General features: G+C 38.5%; 2 protein-coding genes across 7 annotated transcripts in view; one reads left to right on the top strand and one right to left on the bottom strand.

Moving 5' to 3' along the window:
• thoc2 (THO complex 2) overlaps positions 1 to 8,263 on the top strand; it is a 148,968-nt gene extending 140,705 nt beyond the window's left edge. Inside the window, exons 34-39 of one of the 5 annotated variants that reach the window (XM_079838977.1) lie at positions 2,688 to 2,816; positions 2,987 to 3,053; positions 3,234 to 3,373; positions 6,644 to 6,714; positions 6,822 to 6,867; positions 6,956 to 8,263. In XM_079838977.1, the coding sequence (XP_079695103.1) occupies positions 2,688 to 2,816; positions 2,987 to 3,053; positions 3,234 to 3,373; positions 6,644 to 6,714; positions 6,822 to 6,849 (435 nt within the window). In that variant the 3' untranslated portion in view covers positions 6,850 to 6,867; positions 6,956 to 8,263. Of the gene's footprint in view, positions 1 to 2,687; positions 2,817 to 2,986; positions 3,054 to 3,233; positions 3,374 to 6,643; positions 6,717 to 6,821 lie in introns of all 5 variants that reach the window. The other 4 variants (XM_079838978.1, XM_079838981.1, XM_079838979.1 and 1 more) reach the window with 4 other exon arrangements.
• Positions 8,264 to 17,237: 8,974 nt separating this feature from the next.
• Positions 17,238 to 18,258, bottom strand: part of gria3b (glutamate receptor, ionotropic, AMPA 3b) — a 213,026-nt gene continuing 212,005 nt past the window's right edge. For both annotated transcript variants that reach the window (XM_079838982.1, XM_079838983.1), the window contains exon 16: positions 17,238 to 18,258. This exon is cut by the window's right edge and continues 184 nt beyond it. The gene's annotated coding sequence lies outside the window, so the exon portion shown is untranslated.

The following is an 18,258-nucleotide window of genomic DNA, read 5'->3' as shown; positions in this document are numbered from 1 at the left end:
GGCAGTTCGGTTACTGTCTCGCGCTTTGGCAGCTTTTATTGTCTTAAGGATAAAATTAGACTATATTCTGTAGAACACATCTTCATTAATTTGCTCTATACAACAGCTTTATTTTTACCCTCCACCTGTCAGAAAACCACAGACGAATCGTCTAGTTCACATTTACGGTTGTTATATCTTACAAAAGGAAGTAAAGATTTTGACAACCAGCTAATCTAATGATCTTAATGGTCTTTTCTTTATTTTGACTAAAAATATCACGATAAGTATCGTGGGTTCAGTAGAAGCAGCAACCTCCCCCAGTTTCTCTGGAAGCCATTACAAAATCAAGCCACAACACAACGAAATCAAGCCACAACACAACGAAATCAAGCCACAACACAACGAAATCAAGCCACAACACAACGAAATCAAGCCACAGCACAACAAAATCAAGCCACAGCACAACAAAATCAAGCCACAACACAACGAAATCAAGCCACAACACAACGAAATCAAGCCACAGCACAACAAAATCAAGCCACAGCACAACGAAATCAAGCCACAACACAACGAAATCAAGCCACAACACAATGAAATCAAGCCACAACACAACACAACGAAATCAAGCCACAACACAACACAACGAAATCAAGCCACAACACAACACAACGAAATCAAGCCACAACACAACACAACGAAATCAAGCCATAAAACAACGAAATCAAGCCACAACACAACGAAATCAAGCCACAACACAACGAAATCAACAAAATCAAGCCACAACACAACGAAATCAAGCCACAGCACAACAAAATCAAGCCACAGCACAACGAAATCAAGCCACAGCACAACGAAATCAAGCCACAACACAACAAAATCAAGCCACAACACAACGAAATCAAGCCACAACACAACACAACGAAATCAAGCCACAACACAACGAAATCAAGCCACAACACAACGAAATCAACAAAATCAAGCCACAACACAACGAAATCAAGCCACAGCACAACAAAATCAAGCCACAACACAACAAAATCAAGCCACAACACAGCGAAATCAAGCCACAACACAACACAACGAAATCAAGCCACAACACAACGAAATCAAGCCACAACACAACGAAATCAACAAAATCAAGCCACAGCACAACAAAATCAAGCCACAACACAACGAAATCAAGCCACAACACAACGAAATCAAGCCACAACACAACGAAATCAAGCCACAACACAACACAACAAAATCAAGCCACTACACAACACAACAAAATCAAGCCACAACCAAGCAGCAACTTCCCCCAGTTTCTCTTGAAGCCACTACAGAAGTGACTTAAACTGCAATTCATGGACTGGCCACTAGAGACAGACTCCAGAAGGAGCAGAATCTTATTGAGCTCATGTTAAAATGCCCAACTTTACAGCAGAAGAACACATGTTTACAGTCTGGGACAAATTGTGGTTTTGGTCTACATGGCTAATTTTGTCCTTCATGACAACTGTGAGGGGGGTGAATGCTTTTATAACTCATTCGTTTACATTATATAAAGCCTTAAAGTTCTGCATAATTAAGGGCGTGGCCACTTTGAGTGACAGGTGGATTGCCATTTGTCTGCTGTCTGTTAGTCATCACCTCAGCTCCGCCCACTTCCCGCCTCTTTGCCCATTTTCAGTTATGCGGGAGTGACGCGCTGCCAAGATGGCAATGGCCAGCTCAACCCGACTTCAAAACTGCTCTTCAGAATCCTGTGGGTGACGTCACGGACACTACGTCCATATTTTTTGTACAGTCTATGGTTCAGTATCATGATTTGTATCGAATCATGACACGAGTGTATCGATACACCCCTAATATCTTTGGGTTCTGTGTTAAAATGCCAATGTGAACGCTAAGCGGACCAGGGCTAAATATTCTTTTGGTCTGGACCAAATTAACTAAGCAAACTGAACTACAAGTTTAAACACCCTAAATGTACTTATTAGTAATTAGGTTTGTTGAGACCCCCTGAATGAGAACCACCGCTCTAGATACATCTGGTCAGTTTCTTTGTGGGATATTGATGTTAAGGTTGAACAAATGACGACATGTCTACAACACTATTAGTTTGTCTTGCTTTAAGATTCTTGTTGTTCTCCTGAAGAATTCCTTTGCTTTCACCAGGAATTGTGTCCATTCTTGAGGGGTATTGTGCCGTTTCATAACAATGTTGTTCGTGTTTGGAGAGATCAACTAGTTGTTGGTCAATCACTAGGCCTTTCACATGAATCGTGTAAACATTTCCTAATGCATCGATGCAAGTACCTTTCATCCTCTGAAACATTAATCTGTGGCCACTGGTTTCTAGAGAGTATCTGTCAAAAGATGAACTTTAATCTTTCTTGCTACTCCGCAACCTGGTAAAATCCCCCGTCTGTAACACGTTTCACATGGAGGTTTGACGCTTGTTTTGAGGTGCGCTGAAGCCCTGATGCGAGGCACACGAAAGGCTTGCATATATGAGTTCGGCAGGGCCCTCGAGCTTTTAATAGAGCGCTTGGACTTCCTGTGGGTGTGTCTGATAGCATTGCCGAGGTGTGAAGGCTCATGGGAAGGCAAGTGCAGCTCTAATGGAGCATGCTAATGAAGTGGCGGCAGGCCGCTGTGAGTGCTGTAGCTCTCTTCCTGTGAGGTGTTAACCCTGGTTTATCTTCTCATCCAACCCTCAGCACCATCCTAACCACAGCACAGTCCTGTCCAAGAGCAAAGAGAAGGACGACGAGAAGAAAGAGTCTGACAAATCCAGGGACCGCTCCAAAGAGAGGGAGAAGAAAGAAGACCGGAAGGAGAGGAAACGAGTAAGTGGCTCCGCCGGTGACGCCCTGTGTGTTTTCTAAAGCACTATTCTCAGTCACAACACGCACGTCTTTGAGTAAACAGCTGCTATTGAACGCCTGGTGAAAGGTGAAGTCAAAGCGACAAGCGTCATTCTGATTTGCGCCGTTTCCCCCCTCTGCGCTTCATCTAGGACTACGCCAACAGCGACCGCGAGATGAGCCAGGAAGCCAAGCGCCGCAAAGATGAAAATGGAATGAGTGAGTCGATAATGCCTATCTTTTAAATTTGTTTTGCCCGCTGCCGAGAGCAGGAGCGGCGAGCTAGCGAACCAGAAAGTTCTCTTTCTCGGCGGCGGAGGCAATCAGAAAGCCCTCCCCGTGGCGTCTGGGCTCTTGTGTTATCTGCCTCACATGGCTGCGCTCTCTCTTTTCACACAGACTCCTCCAAACACAGCAAGAGCACCAGCCCCTCCGAATCGCCACACTCCAACGACAAGGACAACGGCAAACGCTCCAAGTCCACCAGCAAGGACAAGGGCGATCTGGCCAAACCGGAGAAGACCTCTGGAGGCAAAAAGGTCTGTGACTGTGTCCTGTTACACCTCCACAAACACAGCTGTCCTGCGTTGTTTTCCAAGTCGCAAGACATTGAAAAAAACCATTGATATTAACTTGACTTATGACTTATCCTACATGCTTGTGCTGCAGACGCAATAGAACCTCAATTGTGCAAAAAAACATTTAATTTAGGGACTGAGCCATACCTAAAGAGCAGAAGATATGACTGCAGTGTTCAGGCCCCTTCACACCTCAACTATAACGGCACAAAAACAATATCGTTTGAATCACTTTTTTCCATCTGATGAACGATAAAAACACTAACAGCCAATTAGAATCCATCCTTCTTGAAAGAGCTCAAAACGGCAGGCGGCGAAACTGCAGCACTCGCTTATAATAAATCATAATGATACCGTTCTTTGGTGTGGATGCTAAGTATAGTTATCGTTATAGTAGTGCTGTCAATCAATTAAAAAAAAACCTAATTACACATTTTTTTCTGTAATTAATCGCGATTATATGCAAATATTTTCACATTGTAGTAATTTCACAGTTACACTCCAAATTAATGTAGAAACAACTTAAAGACAGTGTATATTACATATTTGTTGTAATGGTGTCTTTTTATGAAGGCTAGTATCACTGATACTGATGTCTCTATGAAACTTTTTTTTTTTAAACATTAATGATAGACATTCAACATTACAGTATAACAAAGCTATCAATTTCAATATTTATTAAGCTTTAAAAATAACTTTTAATAACTTAAAACAATCTTCACATAAACCCATTATAATACATTTCATGTTCTGTGGCCTTCTGTCTAACCGGTAGGAAATATACAGAAGTTGAATAAAGTTATCAAATACCTTTCTTAACTGCGTGAATAATAAATGAAATCTAGATTAATCATCATTTAAAGCTACAGTTCCCTCTGTTCCCTTTGTTATGTGATGAACATTAATGCCAGACATCATTAGTGGTTACTGTCACTTTAAGATCTGCCGCTGCTGAACATGACGCGCTGTCACACACATCTCATTTTCTCACTGCTCTTATGAGGGTACTCCACAAAATGGGCATTTTGGCATAATTCTGTGTTCGTTCCAACGCGAAATAACTGTATTCTGGTGTGCGCGATACTGGCACGAGTCTTTCTGTGTGTGTCGCATAGTCAGGACATTCACAGACGGCACTTTGTCTTGTCGCACTTGAATGGTTTAAAAGTTCAAATGTGATCATATTATGTAGCGCTAGCCAAAGGATGATAGAAAAAACGGATGCTGCATTAATTGCGTTAAACTGAAAAAATGAATCGCATGTATTAACATGCTAATTTTGACAGCGCTACTTACTTACTTAAACTTTATTGTCCCCAAAGGGGAAATTCTTTTCCACAGCACTTGTTTAACCCACACAACATAACCAACATAATACAAAATACTACTACTTTACGCTACTACGCTACTTTATAGGTATCGCGCTTGGTGTGAATGAGCCTTAAATCTCATCATTAAATTGCTGACAAACATGATTTTTTTTTTACAAAGGGTTCCTGGTAAAACTAAATGAAAGTGGGTTAAGTTAAACTGGCTCATCAGTAGCTCACTTTTCAAGAATAGTTTCTTGCTTGTTTTTTGTTGTTATTTGAAACATTTAAATAAATTAAGCATTTTTTTAATATACAGTAGTAAAAGTTATGTAGGGTCATTAAAAAGAAATATCCCCTCCGGTCAAGTTCATGTAAATCATTAAAATGTGAGGAAAATTATTAATATTTTTAAATATGAAGGAAAAAACATGGTTAAGGAATTTATTTGACATAAAAAGGCTACAGCAAATAAACTACAGCAGTTTTATTTTACTATGCAAAAGAAATACATAGAAAATACAAAAAGCTGACAGGAAAAGCAAACATTAACATTGACAGAGACGCTCGTCACACACAACTATTCAGTGTTTTCAACCACATCATGTTTATTTTAGGTTTCAGACATTTAAATGCTTATAAGTACTAGCACAAAACACACACTGATGTCAATGGAAGGGGCAAAAACAATCCAGTTATAATTTGACTATGCATTTTATTCACATCAGAGACACATTATATAGTGACTATATAGTTTACTCTATTCTTCTCCCAGTTCAGCGGTCACTTACTTTCATGTATTCCGTGAGACGTGGATCAGTTGTAGAACTTTGTGGATAAATTCAACAGATCCGGTTCTCTGAGGCGCAAACTAACGCGCCGCCCATCGCGGATTATTGATCAACTAACACACATTCACTTACACATATTTGAAAATCAGAATATCAGATAGTTCATGACAAAGTTAACAAGTTTGTGAATATTTTGAATAAAAAAGAAAAAACGAAATAAGCCCGATACAGCGCTATTGTGGCAGCTGTGCGTCATGTGAGAAGCATGACGCGTCGCCATGGAAACAATAAGGCGATGCGTTCTAAAATATTTAGCCAGAGAATATGGTCATACGTCAAAATAAAGCTGAAGCTTGACGCTGGTTCGTAGCAGACCAAGAATACGACTACTTTTCTGTTATTAGTCCTGTAACTGTTATTTAGTGTAGTTGGGTTAGGGGGCTCAGGTTTACTGTGAATTTAAGTCAATTGTTTTGTAATTATTTATATATTTAAGTATACTTTAAACTTTTAATAAATGGTTAAATTTAAATTATAATAATTTAAAAAAAGCCTTTCTTTAATGTCATCCACCTCGTTTTGTGGCTCTTTTTTTGCTTAAAGTATCGGTTTAGGCACTGGTACCGTTTTAAAAGTATCGTTTTGGCAAAAAACCAAACAATATCCAACCCTAACGACAGCCTGGACAAAAATGATGTGTGCACAATATGCCATGTTTCACTGCGTTATCACAAATAAAACGGTCGACTCGAAGCACAAATATGCAATAATATGCTTACAAAATATTACTTTATAATATAATACTTTATATTAAATATTACTTTCTTAAAAAGTCTTAAAATGTCTTAAATTTGACTTGGGGAAACCTGCAGATCCCCTGTATTTTGAATAAAGGGTGAAGATGTCAGTTTTCCCAGGCCAGATTTTGGCCACTACTCTAGTAAAGTTGATGTGTTTTAAAATGTTGTATTCGACAAAAATCATCCAGCATTTTAGAGAACATTTTCATCAGAAGACAAAACTTAAGAAACGAGCACAAAAAATCACCTTTTTCACACGAAACAAACCCCATATAAACGTTAATTGTAGATCCTGTGTTCTCAAATGCTCTTGTGTTTGCTTGGGAACAGGAATCCAGGCATGACAAGGAGAAATCCGAAAAGAAGAGAGACAGCACCGGCGCTAAAGAAGAGAAGAAACAATATCCTTCGATGCCTTGAGCACAAACATCAGTGTGTGTGTGTGTGTGTGTGTGTGCCTGTAGTGATGAGCCAATCAACACGCTGCGTTTCCCTTAACGTTCACCACCCATAAATCATCAGAAAAGCACAGATAATGTATGCTGACACTCAAGGTGAGCGCTTCTTTTCTGATCAAGAGTCCAGAAATGGGTCAGCGAGGATGAAAAAGAGCATTTATTGATTTGCTTCTCGATAACGCAGAGGTTTTTTCCGGACCTGACGTTCCTCCGCTGCAGGATTCTTCATCTTCCCTCGCTTTCTCAACCATGTCAGCCACGTCTTAATTGGCTTCTCCCATCACCGTCTGGAGAGAGGAATCCGTCGCACACTTAGGAATTTTGCCTGCATCCAAACGTCTGTTGTTTTGCCTAGAAACGTTGTAGCTCGTGTTTTAATCTGCCATTTTTATTGTGATATTTTCAGTACTTCACTGAAAGTTTGTTTCCTTTAAATATTTAGCACAATGTGCTTCTTGCATCACAAACAGATTCAGGTTGAATTGGTGTCACTTTCAAATGCTTGCGTTTTTATGACCTCGCTCTATGACCTTCCTTTTCCTTACTTTTTCTTTTCCTTTTCTTTTAAAGTAAAAAAAAACAACAAAAAGAAAAGAAAACAACTGGTTTTCCGGAATACTACCTTTTTTTCCTTTTTAATTGACTCGTGAGATTTAGACTAGGTGTTTGAAGCAGTACAAATGCTCTATTTGTATATTATGTACACAGAAATAAAATGGTTCAGTGTAATAAGACATTTCCTCTTACTTTCATTTCAACTGTACGCCTCCTGATGATTTCCTTTGTGTGTTCAATCACGTTTTTAAAAAGATTTGTATAAAGAATGGCAAAGCTGGAGTTCTCCGTGAAGAAGTGGACTATAAAAAGGAAACAATTCATGACTTTCCAAATTACTTAATGGAGTTTTTATCTGGCAAAATCTACAAAGTGTATGCTTTTTCTAAATAAAATAGTTTTCTTAGTGTATCACGTGTCTGTTGTTGTTGTTTTGTTGGATACTTTGATGTGTTATGTATATTTTCATCAAATGTATAAGATGGATTTCTCAGCATCTCAATCTCTAAATGCCATTGCTTTAAGTACATCTGCTTTTGTAGCACTTTTTTTTGTTTTTGTTTTTCACTTTGAATGTGATGTAAATATGCAATCAATGATCATGAAGTTGTTATATATAATGCGTATATGAGAGTAATGTCGTTTAGATGTGGTGGTTGCATATAGGCTAAATGACAAACTCATAATGGGATTATAATGGGATTTTGGCAATATTGCGATTTAAACCTTCTCATGTAAACAATGCTCCGATCAAACTTGTGCGATTTAAGCTTTTTTTAATGCATTTATATTCTCATCTCACATCATGTAGTGGATCTGCACTCAAAAGTCAAAAAGACATTTTCTACATACTGTATTCCTAAAAATGCATCTTTATAAGAAATGTAGATGCAAAATGGTTAAACTTTCAAAAAATAAATGTATACCGTATCTCTGCAATCACAGACTTTTTTAGTTCAATTTTATATATATAAATTTGCATTAAACTGTATAATTCAATATAATTATTGTTCATGGTAATCAAATCGGAGTTACATTAAAAAAAGTCCTGGCTCTACCAAGCTTTATAATGGCAGTGACTTGTTGGTTCGTTTTTGAAGTCCATAAAAGTGCATCTATCCATCATATAACTGCTCCACACGGCACCGGGGGGTTAATAAAGGCCTTCTGAAGCGAAGTGGCGCGTTTGTGTAAGAAAAATATCCATATTTAAAACTTTATAGACTAAAATAACTAGCTTCCGGCAGATCGGGGAAAAAAGCTTAACTGGTGTGTTATGTCATCAGACATTTTGTAAGCATTTTGAGGCACTACACTTTTTCCGTAAGTTGAATACGGAAGGCGATCTGGTGGAAGCTAGATAATTTACTTTATAAAGTTTTATTTTTCTTACACAAACGCATTGATTTTCTTCAGAAGGCCTTTATTAACCCCCCGGAGCCGTGTGGAGCAGTTATATGATGGATAGATACACTTTTATGGACTTCAAAAACGACAACGATTCACTGCCATTATAAAGCTTTGGAGAGCCAGGACTTTTTTTAATGTAACTCTTTATTTGTCTGAAAGAATAAAGTCATTTACACCTAGGATGACTTGAGGGTGAGTAAATTATAGTATAGTTAATTTTTTTCTGGTGAACTATCCCTTTAAATAAAGCGTTGCTTCTTCTTACTGGATGAATCAGCGTTTTTGAAACCATTCCAGACTTCGGCGCGTCCGCCATCTTGCAACGGTCAGCGTGTCGTCACTCACAGTAAGAATCAATGATGCCACGACCTCCTGCAGCTTTTGATCCTGAAACCGACCAGATTTAAATTCCTGAAGTAATGGAGTCACTTAACAGGTGAGAATGTGTTGGTTTGTGTTTTTATACTGCATTAACTCAATGTTACATGTTTTCACTTCAGGATTTTTAAAGTTTTTACTAACTTTTTTATATTGTGTCAGCGGATGCCTTCATCTTGTATTGTGTTAGTTTAGCAAAATCATCTGTTGAAAGTCTATTTCATAAATAGATATTCACACTGTTGCAGCTCAGTCAACTTGCTCTCGAATGTTAACGGTTCGCTCCAATATGGCGGCCTTTATTCCTGACGAGCCTACTGCGTTTTTTAAATATGGGTGGCTCTTCCGCTTTGGGGAACTTCCATTCAATAATTTCATACAAGGTTGCCCTACAAATAAAACTTATCCGTTGGTCATCTGTCAATTGTCCTTGATGTTTTATTTTCAGATGAGAATAACGAAACGCTTGGTATTTTAATGTGATGTTATAAGATGGCAAGATCTCTTTATACTCTTTGTATTCCGCTATAATGGTATGAACAGACAACACATACTGCACATTTGTGGTCTGTTTTCCCGATTTCATTTACAGTATATCCCATTAATAATTCACTGGAATTTGCCGAATTAATTCCCATGTCTCGCCAGAAGATGGCGCCTGCAGCTGAATCATCCATCCATCCATTTTCCAAACCGCTGGTCCAATGTGGGTACAACAGCGTAATATCATACAGGTAAATACCTTTTTAATTGATTATTAAATTGTTTAATCAAGGTTTATTTGTGCTAGTTTCCATGACTCTTTCATTACTACTGGAGCTGCCATTTTGCTAAGTTTCAAACATGTTTCCAAATGATTATTAAACGGCTAGTACAAATTATCCAAAAGCGGCAGCTCAGTGTCTGTTTTCATTCACTCCTTCAAATGGACTATATTAGGGATTTCGGACGCAGCCATTTAGTTTTTTTTTCCCAGCATCATCTGGGTATTTAAACCATAGATATACAAAATAAAGGCTAGATGTCTCGTCCGCGCTGCTGGCCAATGGAGGTCGACGTCCACATCTCTGGCGGCCATCTTGTCACAGTCAGCTCGCTCACTCTTAACATTGTGTTTTAATGGAGCATGCACTTTTTAAATATCCATAACTTGCTCAATCTTCTACCGATTTTCAAACTGTTTGGTTTGTTTATAAACGTCCGAGATTTAGTTATGACACTGCATACTTATGAATAATTATTCATAATTTGTTCAAGCGTACAGAGTTATAGCCACGTTAATAGCGTTTGTAAGAAACCAAACCATTTGTAAATCCGTCAAGATTTCAGCGAGAGTATTTGTGTTCAGATCACTCGCCTCACATCAGGCACCACAGAGCCCTGTGACAAGATGGCCGCCGGTGAGGACGTTAGAGACTCCGCCGTAAGACATCCAGCCTTTATTACGTATATCTATGATTTAAAATGCCCTTTCTTTTGGGAGTTTTCAGTGTGAACTCGCACTATTTATACTGCAAAACGTCACAGAATAGTGCATGTGTGAATTTGTACGCACCTTTTGGTCAACTGGTTGACTGAACTTGCTCCAAACCGTAGTTTTGGACCCAGCATACTTCAAGAGTTCAGGGCATATGTGACGGTAAATCAACCCCAGCCGGTGTTTTAGTGGATGTATGTAGTCAGTTCTCCTTAAATATGATCATAGTCCACTAACATTTACATTTCACAACCAATAAACCAATGACACACTGATATATCACTGTTCAAATTAAGTATCTATATTATGAAATAGATTTTATTGTGAATATACACCCTATTACGCGGCCTCATTTTGAATAGCCAAACGTTTCCTTTAGGCAATAAAGGCTGTGCTGCTGTATAATGCGAGTACAGTCTCAGATAAAGCATTCAAACTGTTTTCAAAGCCCTATTATCTAAGCGGTTGGATAAACTATTGTCATGAACAGCACACAAAGCTTGTTTTAACACGTCAGAGGTGGGAAAGTGTCTGGACTATCCAACACGCCATTCCACCGTCTGTTCATTTTCACTGGAGAATTCGTTTTCAATGAATTGCAATGTTTTGCAGGCTGGTTAAAACTCTCTTCACATCCTGATAACAATCAATAACAGAAGTGGTCTGAATATTAAAACATGTTCCTATATCTTCTGTGGGAAACACAACTCTTCGTCCAATCATTGCATTCGAGTATGCAGAGTTTTTCCTCCAAGCTCCAGATATTTTCACATTTTTATTCACGCAACATAAAATACATCTGTTATACCCTCTTGAGATTTTTAAAGCTTTTATGTGCTTTGAGAAGGCGCTTGCTAACAAGTGTCTAAATGGGACTACAGAGGCTGTGGAGGAGATTAAACTTCATCAATCGAGCAGGTAAACTCGTCTACTCGCTCGCAGTGTTGCCAACTCTCGCGAGACAAATAACCGCAACCATCAAAAACAAGCCGGGATTATTTATGATCAATTATTTATTATCAATAAATGAGCCTGCAACATATTAAACTGAAACCTCTCGGAGTTTGAAAAGCAAAAACAGATGTGATTTTACAAAAAAATCATCAAATTGCAATAAAGGGCAATATCTGCTGTGAACAGAAGAGGTTTGGAGATGGAAAAAGTGACACGAAGGCCAATTATGGTAACCCATACACACATATTAGGAGCAGTGAGTAGCGAACACACACACACTCACACTGCAAACCGCGCAGAAGACAAGTGCTGCAATATAGACATTTATAATAAAACAAATTCGAACCAAAACCGTGAATGTGTAGCGCGAGGGCTTTCAGTGCTGAACTGTTGCACTCCTGGAAACGGCAGGCAACGTAATTAATATTCATGGGCCCGGTTTCACAGACAGGGCTTAGACTAAGCCAGGATTAGGCCTTATAGTTCAATTAGGACATTTAAGTAACTTTTATAAACGTGCCCAAGAAAAAAACATTTCTGGTGTGCATCTTGAGACAAAACAATGCCACTGACATATTTTAAGATTTGTCAGTGCAAGATTCTTTCAGTTAAAACAGCTCAAACATGCATTTTAGTCTAGGATTAGCTTAAGCATTGTCTGCGAAACCGGGGGTTGATGAGGTGAGCCAGGGTTGCCAGGTTTTCACAACAAAACCCGCACAATTGCTACTCAAAACTAGCCCAAAACAAGCCCAATCGCGTTTCAGTGGGGCTTCTCCGGTAAAATGTGCATTTCCGGGGCTAAATATCACATAATTGGGGTCGCTTCAACCCGCGGACATGAAACACAGCCCTATAATGCCTTATTATTCTAATTGAATTGCTTGATTAAATGTAATATGCATAGGCTACATTTAATTAGGTAAGAGAATTTGCCTTTATAAAGGTAAAAATGCAGACAAAAGGTAAGAACAATCAATTTAAACTTTATATAACAAAAAGCTTTAGGAGTCAGCAATCCTAAACCTGCCATGGTACAAGCACAATCCCAAGAAAATATCAAGATATTATTATTTTTTGTCAATATCGCACACTATTTAAAGAAAGTGTATATTTATTAATTTATTTTTTAAATTAGGCTCAAATACTGAATTGTAAGACGTATAAAACAATGGACACTACGTCCGTGACGTCACCTGTAGATTTCTAAAGAGCATTTTCGAAGCCCAAAGTGGGCGGAGCCGGCCGTCGCCATCTTGGCTGCGCCAGAGCCGTTGAAAAACTTTGCGACACTCCCATAGACTTCCACAGGAACTGAGGAATGCGGAAGTGAAGCGTGTCACGGAGCAACCAAGAGATCCAGCATTGAACCCCATTCATTTCAGGCACACTCGCTGGCAAATTGATGAAATGACTGCATATTTTGAGATTTTATGGCATTAGTTGACCTCTCAGGAATAGAAGTGGTATTTTATGAAGCGTGTTATAGTTAATGTTTATTGTTGTATAATAGATGGTTAGACTCTAACTGCAGTTAGTTGAGCAGCACTGCAACAGCTTCTATATCCAGATGCTATCTGTCATATTTCTACAGTTTTTAGTCTCTCTGAGATCTTTCTGTCGAAAGTGTTTCTATGAAGTAGCCCATTCAAGGAATAACGTATAACGCCTATGAATTATGAATATGAATATCGCCTGGATGAAAAGAGTTGCATTAAATTGGTTGCCCTGTTTTTTTTTTAAACACTATTTAAAACTTATTTCTTGGGTTAAATTCTATATGCTAGAATCATTCATTTATATTCACCTGATGTGTATCGAGTATCACAAAATAACATTAACAACATTTAAAATTATAAAATAAATTACCACTATAACCAGTAGATGGCGGAAGAGGAACACTTATTGGCTCAGCCATTTTTTTTCTTTTTTTGAATGAATTTTTATAGATCATCAAATCACTATTATAACATTAAAATATCTATTTTTTACTTTATTTGTACTGAAGTGTTGAATATATAGGCTGATTGTAGGGAAAATCACAAAGTCTCATGAAAAACTAAAACTTCTCTCTAAACTTACTTCACAATAAACCTTTATTTAAATCTTCTCTTTGCTTTGTTTGTTATGAGAGGATTTGTAGATAATGGGAAGATTTGTGTAAAACGTAAACAGCGTTTTGAGACTATATAAAACTTGTTTTAATCGATATGGATTCTCATTCCTGGTAAATTAAACAAATGACTGGTCATTATTTTCAACAGAAATGCCCGTGATAGGCTCACATGACCCTAATAAAATAACCAGATCACTCAAAAACAACATTGACGTTATCTCTTCTTTATCTCTCCCCAGAATAAAATGCTATTGTAAAGCCTAGTCGAAGTCGATGCACATATTGTGTTAATATTTACCAGCACTTGCTGCAAATCCAGTGAAACTGCGGTCTATACTGCTTAATCCTATTCAAACAGATTGACGGCGGAGGTGTTTGAAACTATTGAGAGCTCCATGAACCACGTGACGGCGAGATCAAAGTGACGCAACTCTCTTTTTCTATGGCTCTGACCCCAACCATTTCCTCCTCCATAAGTTTTCTTTTTCTCCTTTTCAGCACGCACGGACCATTTGGATCGCACACTTTCTGCAGTTCATCATTTTAATAACAATTCCAGTCTCGTGCAATAACTCCAGTCTGGCACACGCATGATCTTGCGTTGTTTACTTGTCACATCCTGCATGTGTTTGCTTGTGAAACGTACTTTGTGGACCGGACAGAGTTGTCTGTGATTCTTCATGTCCTGTGGTGTGAAACCTCCTGTGGCCGATCCATCAATCAGTGTGAACAGAGACTGAATGCGACCCCAGATAGTCATGCAGTGTGAAAAGAGCAGTGATCCGACGAGTTTGAAAACCGTGCCGTCTGAACTCGACATAATCGTTAAAAGATTGCGATCTTGATTCAAGCACACACGTGATCTTATTCCTAAATGACAGGGATTCAGCTCTGCCTATTAAACCCATGATCTTGCGTTGTTTACTTGTCACATCCTGCATGTGTTTGCTTGTGAAACGTACTTTGTGGACCGGACAGAGTTGTCTGTGATTCTTCATGTCCTGTAGTGTGAAACAGGGATTCAGCTCTGCCTATTAAACCTTTGACAAGCACGATCACAGCGAACATTCAGATCTGCGTTGGCGCTGCCGCTGATCCAGGGAGAGCAATTATCATGTATAGGCATGAAACGGCTTCACAGAAGTCATTATGAGCGAGTCATTGAATCATTCACTCAAGAGATTCATTCAAAAACACTGATTCATCCAGTAATGAAACAAGTGAAGTCTGTATGAGTGAGTAATTGAATCATTCACTCAAGAAATTCATTAAAAAACACTGATTCATCCAGTAATGAAACAAGTGAAGTCTTTATGAGTGAGTCATTGAATCACTCACTCAAGAGATCCGCTCAAAAACACTGATTCATCCAGTAATGAAACAAGTGAAGTCTCTATGAGTGAGTCATTGAATCATTCACTCAAGAGATTAATTCAAAAACACTGATTCATCCAGTAATGAAACAAGTGAAGTCTCTATGAGTGAATCATTGAATCATTCACTCAAGAGATTAATTCAAAAACACTGATTCATCCAGTAATGAAACAAGTGAAGTCTTTATGAGTGAGTCATTGAATCATTCACTCAAGAGATCCGCTCAAAAACACTGATTCATCCAGTAATGAAACAAGTGAAGTCTTTATGAGTGAGTCATTGAATCATTCACTCAAAAGATCCGCTCAAAAACACTGATTCATCCAGTAATGAAACAAGTGACGTCTTTATGAGCGAGTCATTGAATCATTCACTCAAGAGATTCATTCAAAAACACTGATTCATCCGAAAATGAAACAAGTCTTTATGAGCGAGTCATTGAATCATTCACTCAAGAGATTCATTCAAAAACACTGATTCATCCATTAATGAAACAAGTGACGTCTTTATGAGTGAATCATTGAATCATTCACTCAAGAGATTAATTTAAAAACACTGATTCATCCATTAATGAAACAAGTGACGTCTTTATGAGTGAATCATTGAATCATTCACTCAAGAGATTCATTCAAAAACACTGATTCATCCAGTAATGAAACAAGTGAAGTCTCTATGAGTGAATCATTGAATCATTCACTCAAGAGATTAATTCAAAAACACTGATTCATCCAGTAATGAAACAAGTGAAGTCTTTATGAGTGAGTCATTGAATCATTCACTCAAGAGATCCGCTCAAAAACACTGATTCATCCAGTAATGAAACAAGTGAAGTCTTTATGAGTGAGTCATTGAATCATTCACTCAAAAGATCCGCTCAAAAACACTGATTCATCCAGTAATGAAACAAGTGACGTCTTTATGAGCGAGTCATTGAATCATTCACTCAAGAGATTCATTCAAAAACACTGATTCATCCAGTAATGAAACAAGTGAAGTCTCTATGAGTGAGTCATTGAATCATTCACTCAAGAGATTAATTCAAAAACACTGATTCATCCAGTAATGAAACAAGTGAAGTCTCTATGAGTGAGTCATTGAATCATTCACTCAAGAGATTCATTCAAAAACACTGATTCATCCAGTAATGAAACAAGTGAAGTCTCTATGAGTGAGTCATTGAATCATTCACTCAAGAGATTCATTCAAAAACACTGATTCATCCAGTAATGAAACAAGTGAAGTCTCTATGAGTGAGTCATTAAATCATTCACTCAAGAGATTCATTCAAAAACACTGATTCATCCAGTAATGAAACAAGTGAAGTCTTTATGAGTGAGTCATTGAATCATTCACTCAAGAGATTCATTCAAAAACACTGATTCATCCATTAATGAAACAAGTGACGTCTTTATGAGCGAGTCATTGAATCATTCACTCAAGAGATTCATTCAAAAACACTGATTCATCCAGTAATGAAACAAGTGAAGTCTTTATGAGTGAGTCATTGAATCATTCACTCAAAAGATCCGCTCAAAAACACTGATTCATCCGAAAATGAAACAAGTCTTTATGAGCGAGTCATTGAATCATTCACTCAAGAGATTCATTCAAAAACACTGATTCATCCAGTAATGAAACAAGTGAAGTCTTTATGAGTGAGTCATTGAATCATTCACTCAAGAGATTCATTCAAAAACACTGATTCATCCATTAATGAAACAAGTGAGGTCTTTATGAGTGAGCCATTGAATCATTCACTCAAGAGATTCATTCAAAAACACTGATTCATCCAGTAATGAAACAAGTGAAGTCTTTATGAGTGAGCCATTGAATCATTCACTCAAGAGATTCATTCAAAAACACTGATTCATCCGAAAATGAAACAAGTCTTTATGAGTGAGCCATTGAATCATTTGTTCGCTCTATGGAACGTACGCTAGCTTTTCTGAAATCACCTTTAATACCCAAAAGCTAATATTTTGCTTCCGTGCAACAGAATATCCCGTTCATTTCCTTCATGGAGATCATCTTACAGCATCTTCTCAATGTGTGCATGTGGTGCCGAGCTTTTTTTGAAGGTGAAACCCAAAAGTAAATATTCATGAGTAGACACATCTTCGTGCGGTCGACGGTGATCCAACACACAGACACAAAAAAGCCCCCACACATTCTGCTATACAGTTTTTTTTGTAGTTTTTTTTTGGTCTTTATTTACAAAATGTATTAAAATTCTTTGTACAAGGCCTCACTATCAGGGCTCGGGAAAGGACGCCCGCGCATGCATGTCTTACATCAGCCGGCCGCCTGCTCGTACTCTGCAGTTTTACAGGGAGGAACAGGTCACAACATGAACGCTGGAACCGACTTTCTACCCACCCTCTAGAATCTAATGGAAGTCGCAGGGCTTTACTTGGCAATCACAAGTTTTGGCATGCAGATAGAAAATGGGGGACTTCAGTCGCTCGCTGGCGAGTCCTCGGCTAGAAATGTACAGTTGGTTTTCCACGTAAAAGCGTTTGATTATAAAACGATCGGTCCACGGTCACAGGATCGGCGATATCCTCCAGCCCCATGGAGTCACAGTTTGTTCTCCTTCTCTCCAACACAAAAATGTCACAGCAAAAATGTAAATGTGCTAAGCTTCCCGCGAGCTCCGTTTATAAATCTATCGTAAATGTTATTAATCCTAGTCTTGTTCTCTAAATAATTCACCAAACACTAATAATGCTCATCAAATGAAACTAAATCTCATGTGCGAATTAAACCAAATACTACATCGTAAAAGCCATGTCCTTTTTGTGGATTGCGGTTTATCTACATTGATGCGATCCGTTTGGTAGCTTGGGCGTCTTGTACAGTGAGAACTAGGAGATCTCCAGCGTGCGCGCGGATGATTTTTTTTTTTTTTGGTTTTTCTGAAGCTCAAATGGGCTTCTGAGAACGACAGATCGTCCGACAAAAGAAAAGAAGCACACCATACACTGCAACAGATCCCATCTGGTGAACGATTGAATGAGTGTGAAAGCAAATTTACAGTGTTTGAAGCTCGACCAGCAGGTTCCCGCTCTTCCCGAGTGTCCGATCGGCTCTTCCGGTGTGCTAAAGATCGCAAGTGATGGCTTTATTTCTGGCTTTTTGTTTGACAGATAGGATGGTGGCGTGGATTGGAGCGATGCAGTGTTTCTGCGGTGAGTTTGCATCAGTGTGAGACTCTGAATATTCC

The sequence above is a fragment of the Gobio gobio genome (assembly GCF_949357685.1).
Source record: "Gobio gobio genome assembly, chromosome: 16".
Classification (NCBI taxonomy): domain Eukaryota; kingdom Metazoa; phylum Chordata; class Actinopteri; order Cypriniformes; family Gobionidae; genus Gobio; species Gobio gobio.
Note: the sequence above shows the minus strand (reverse complement) of the source record. Positions and strands in the feature narration are given on the sequence as shown.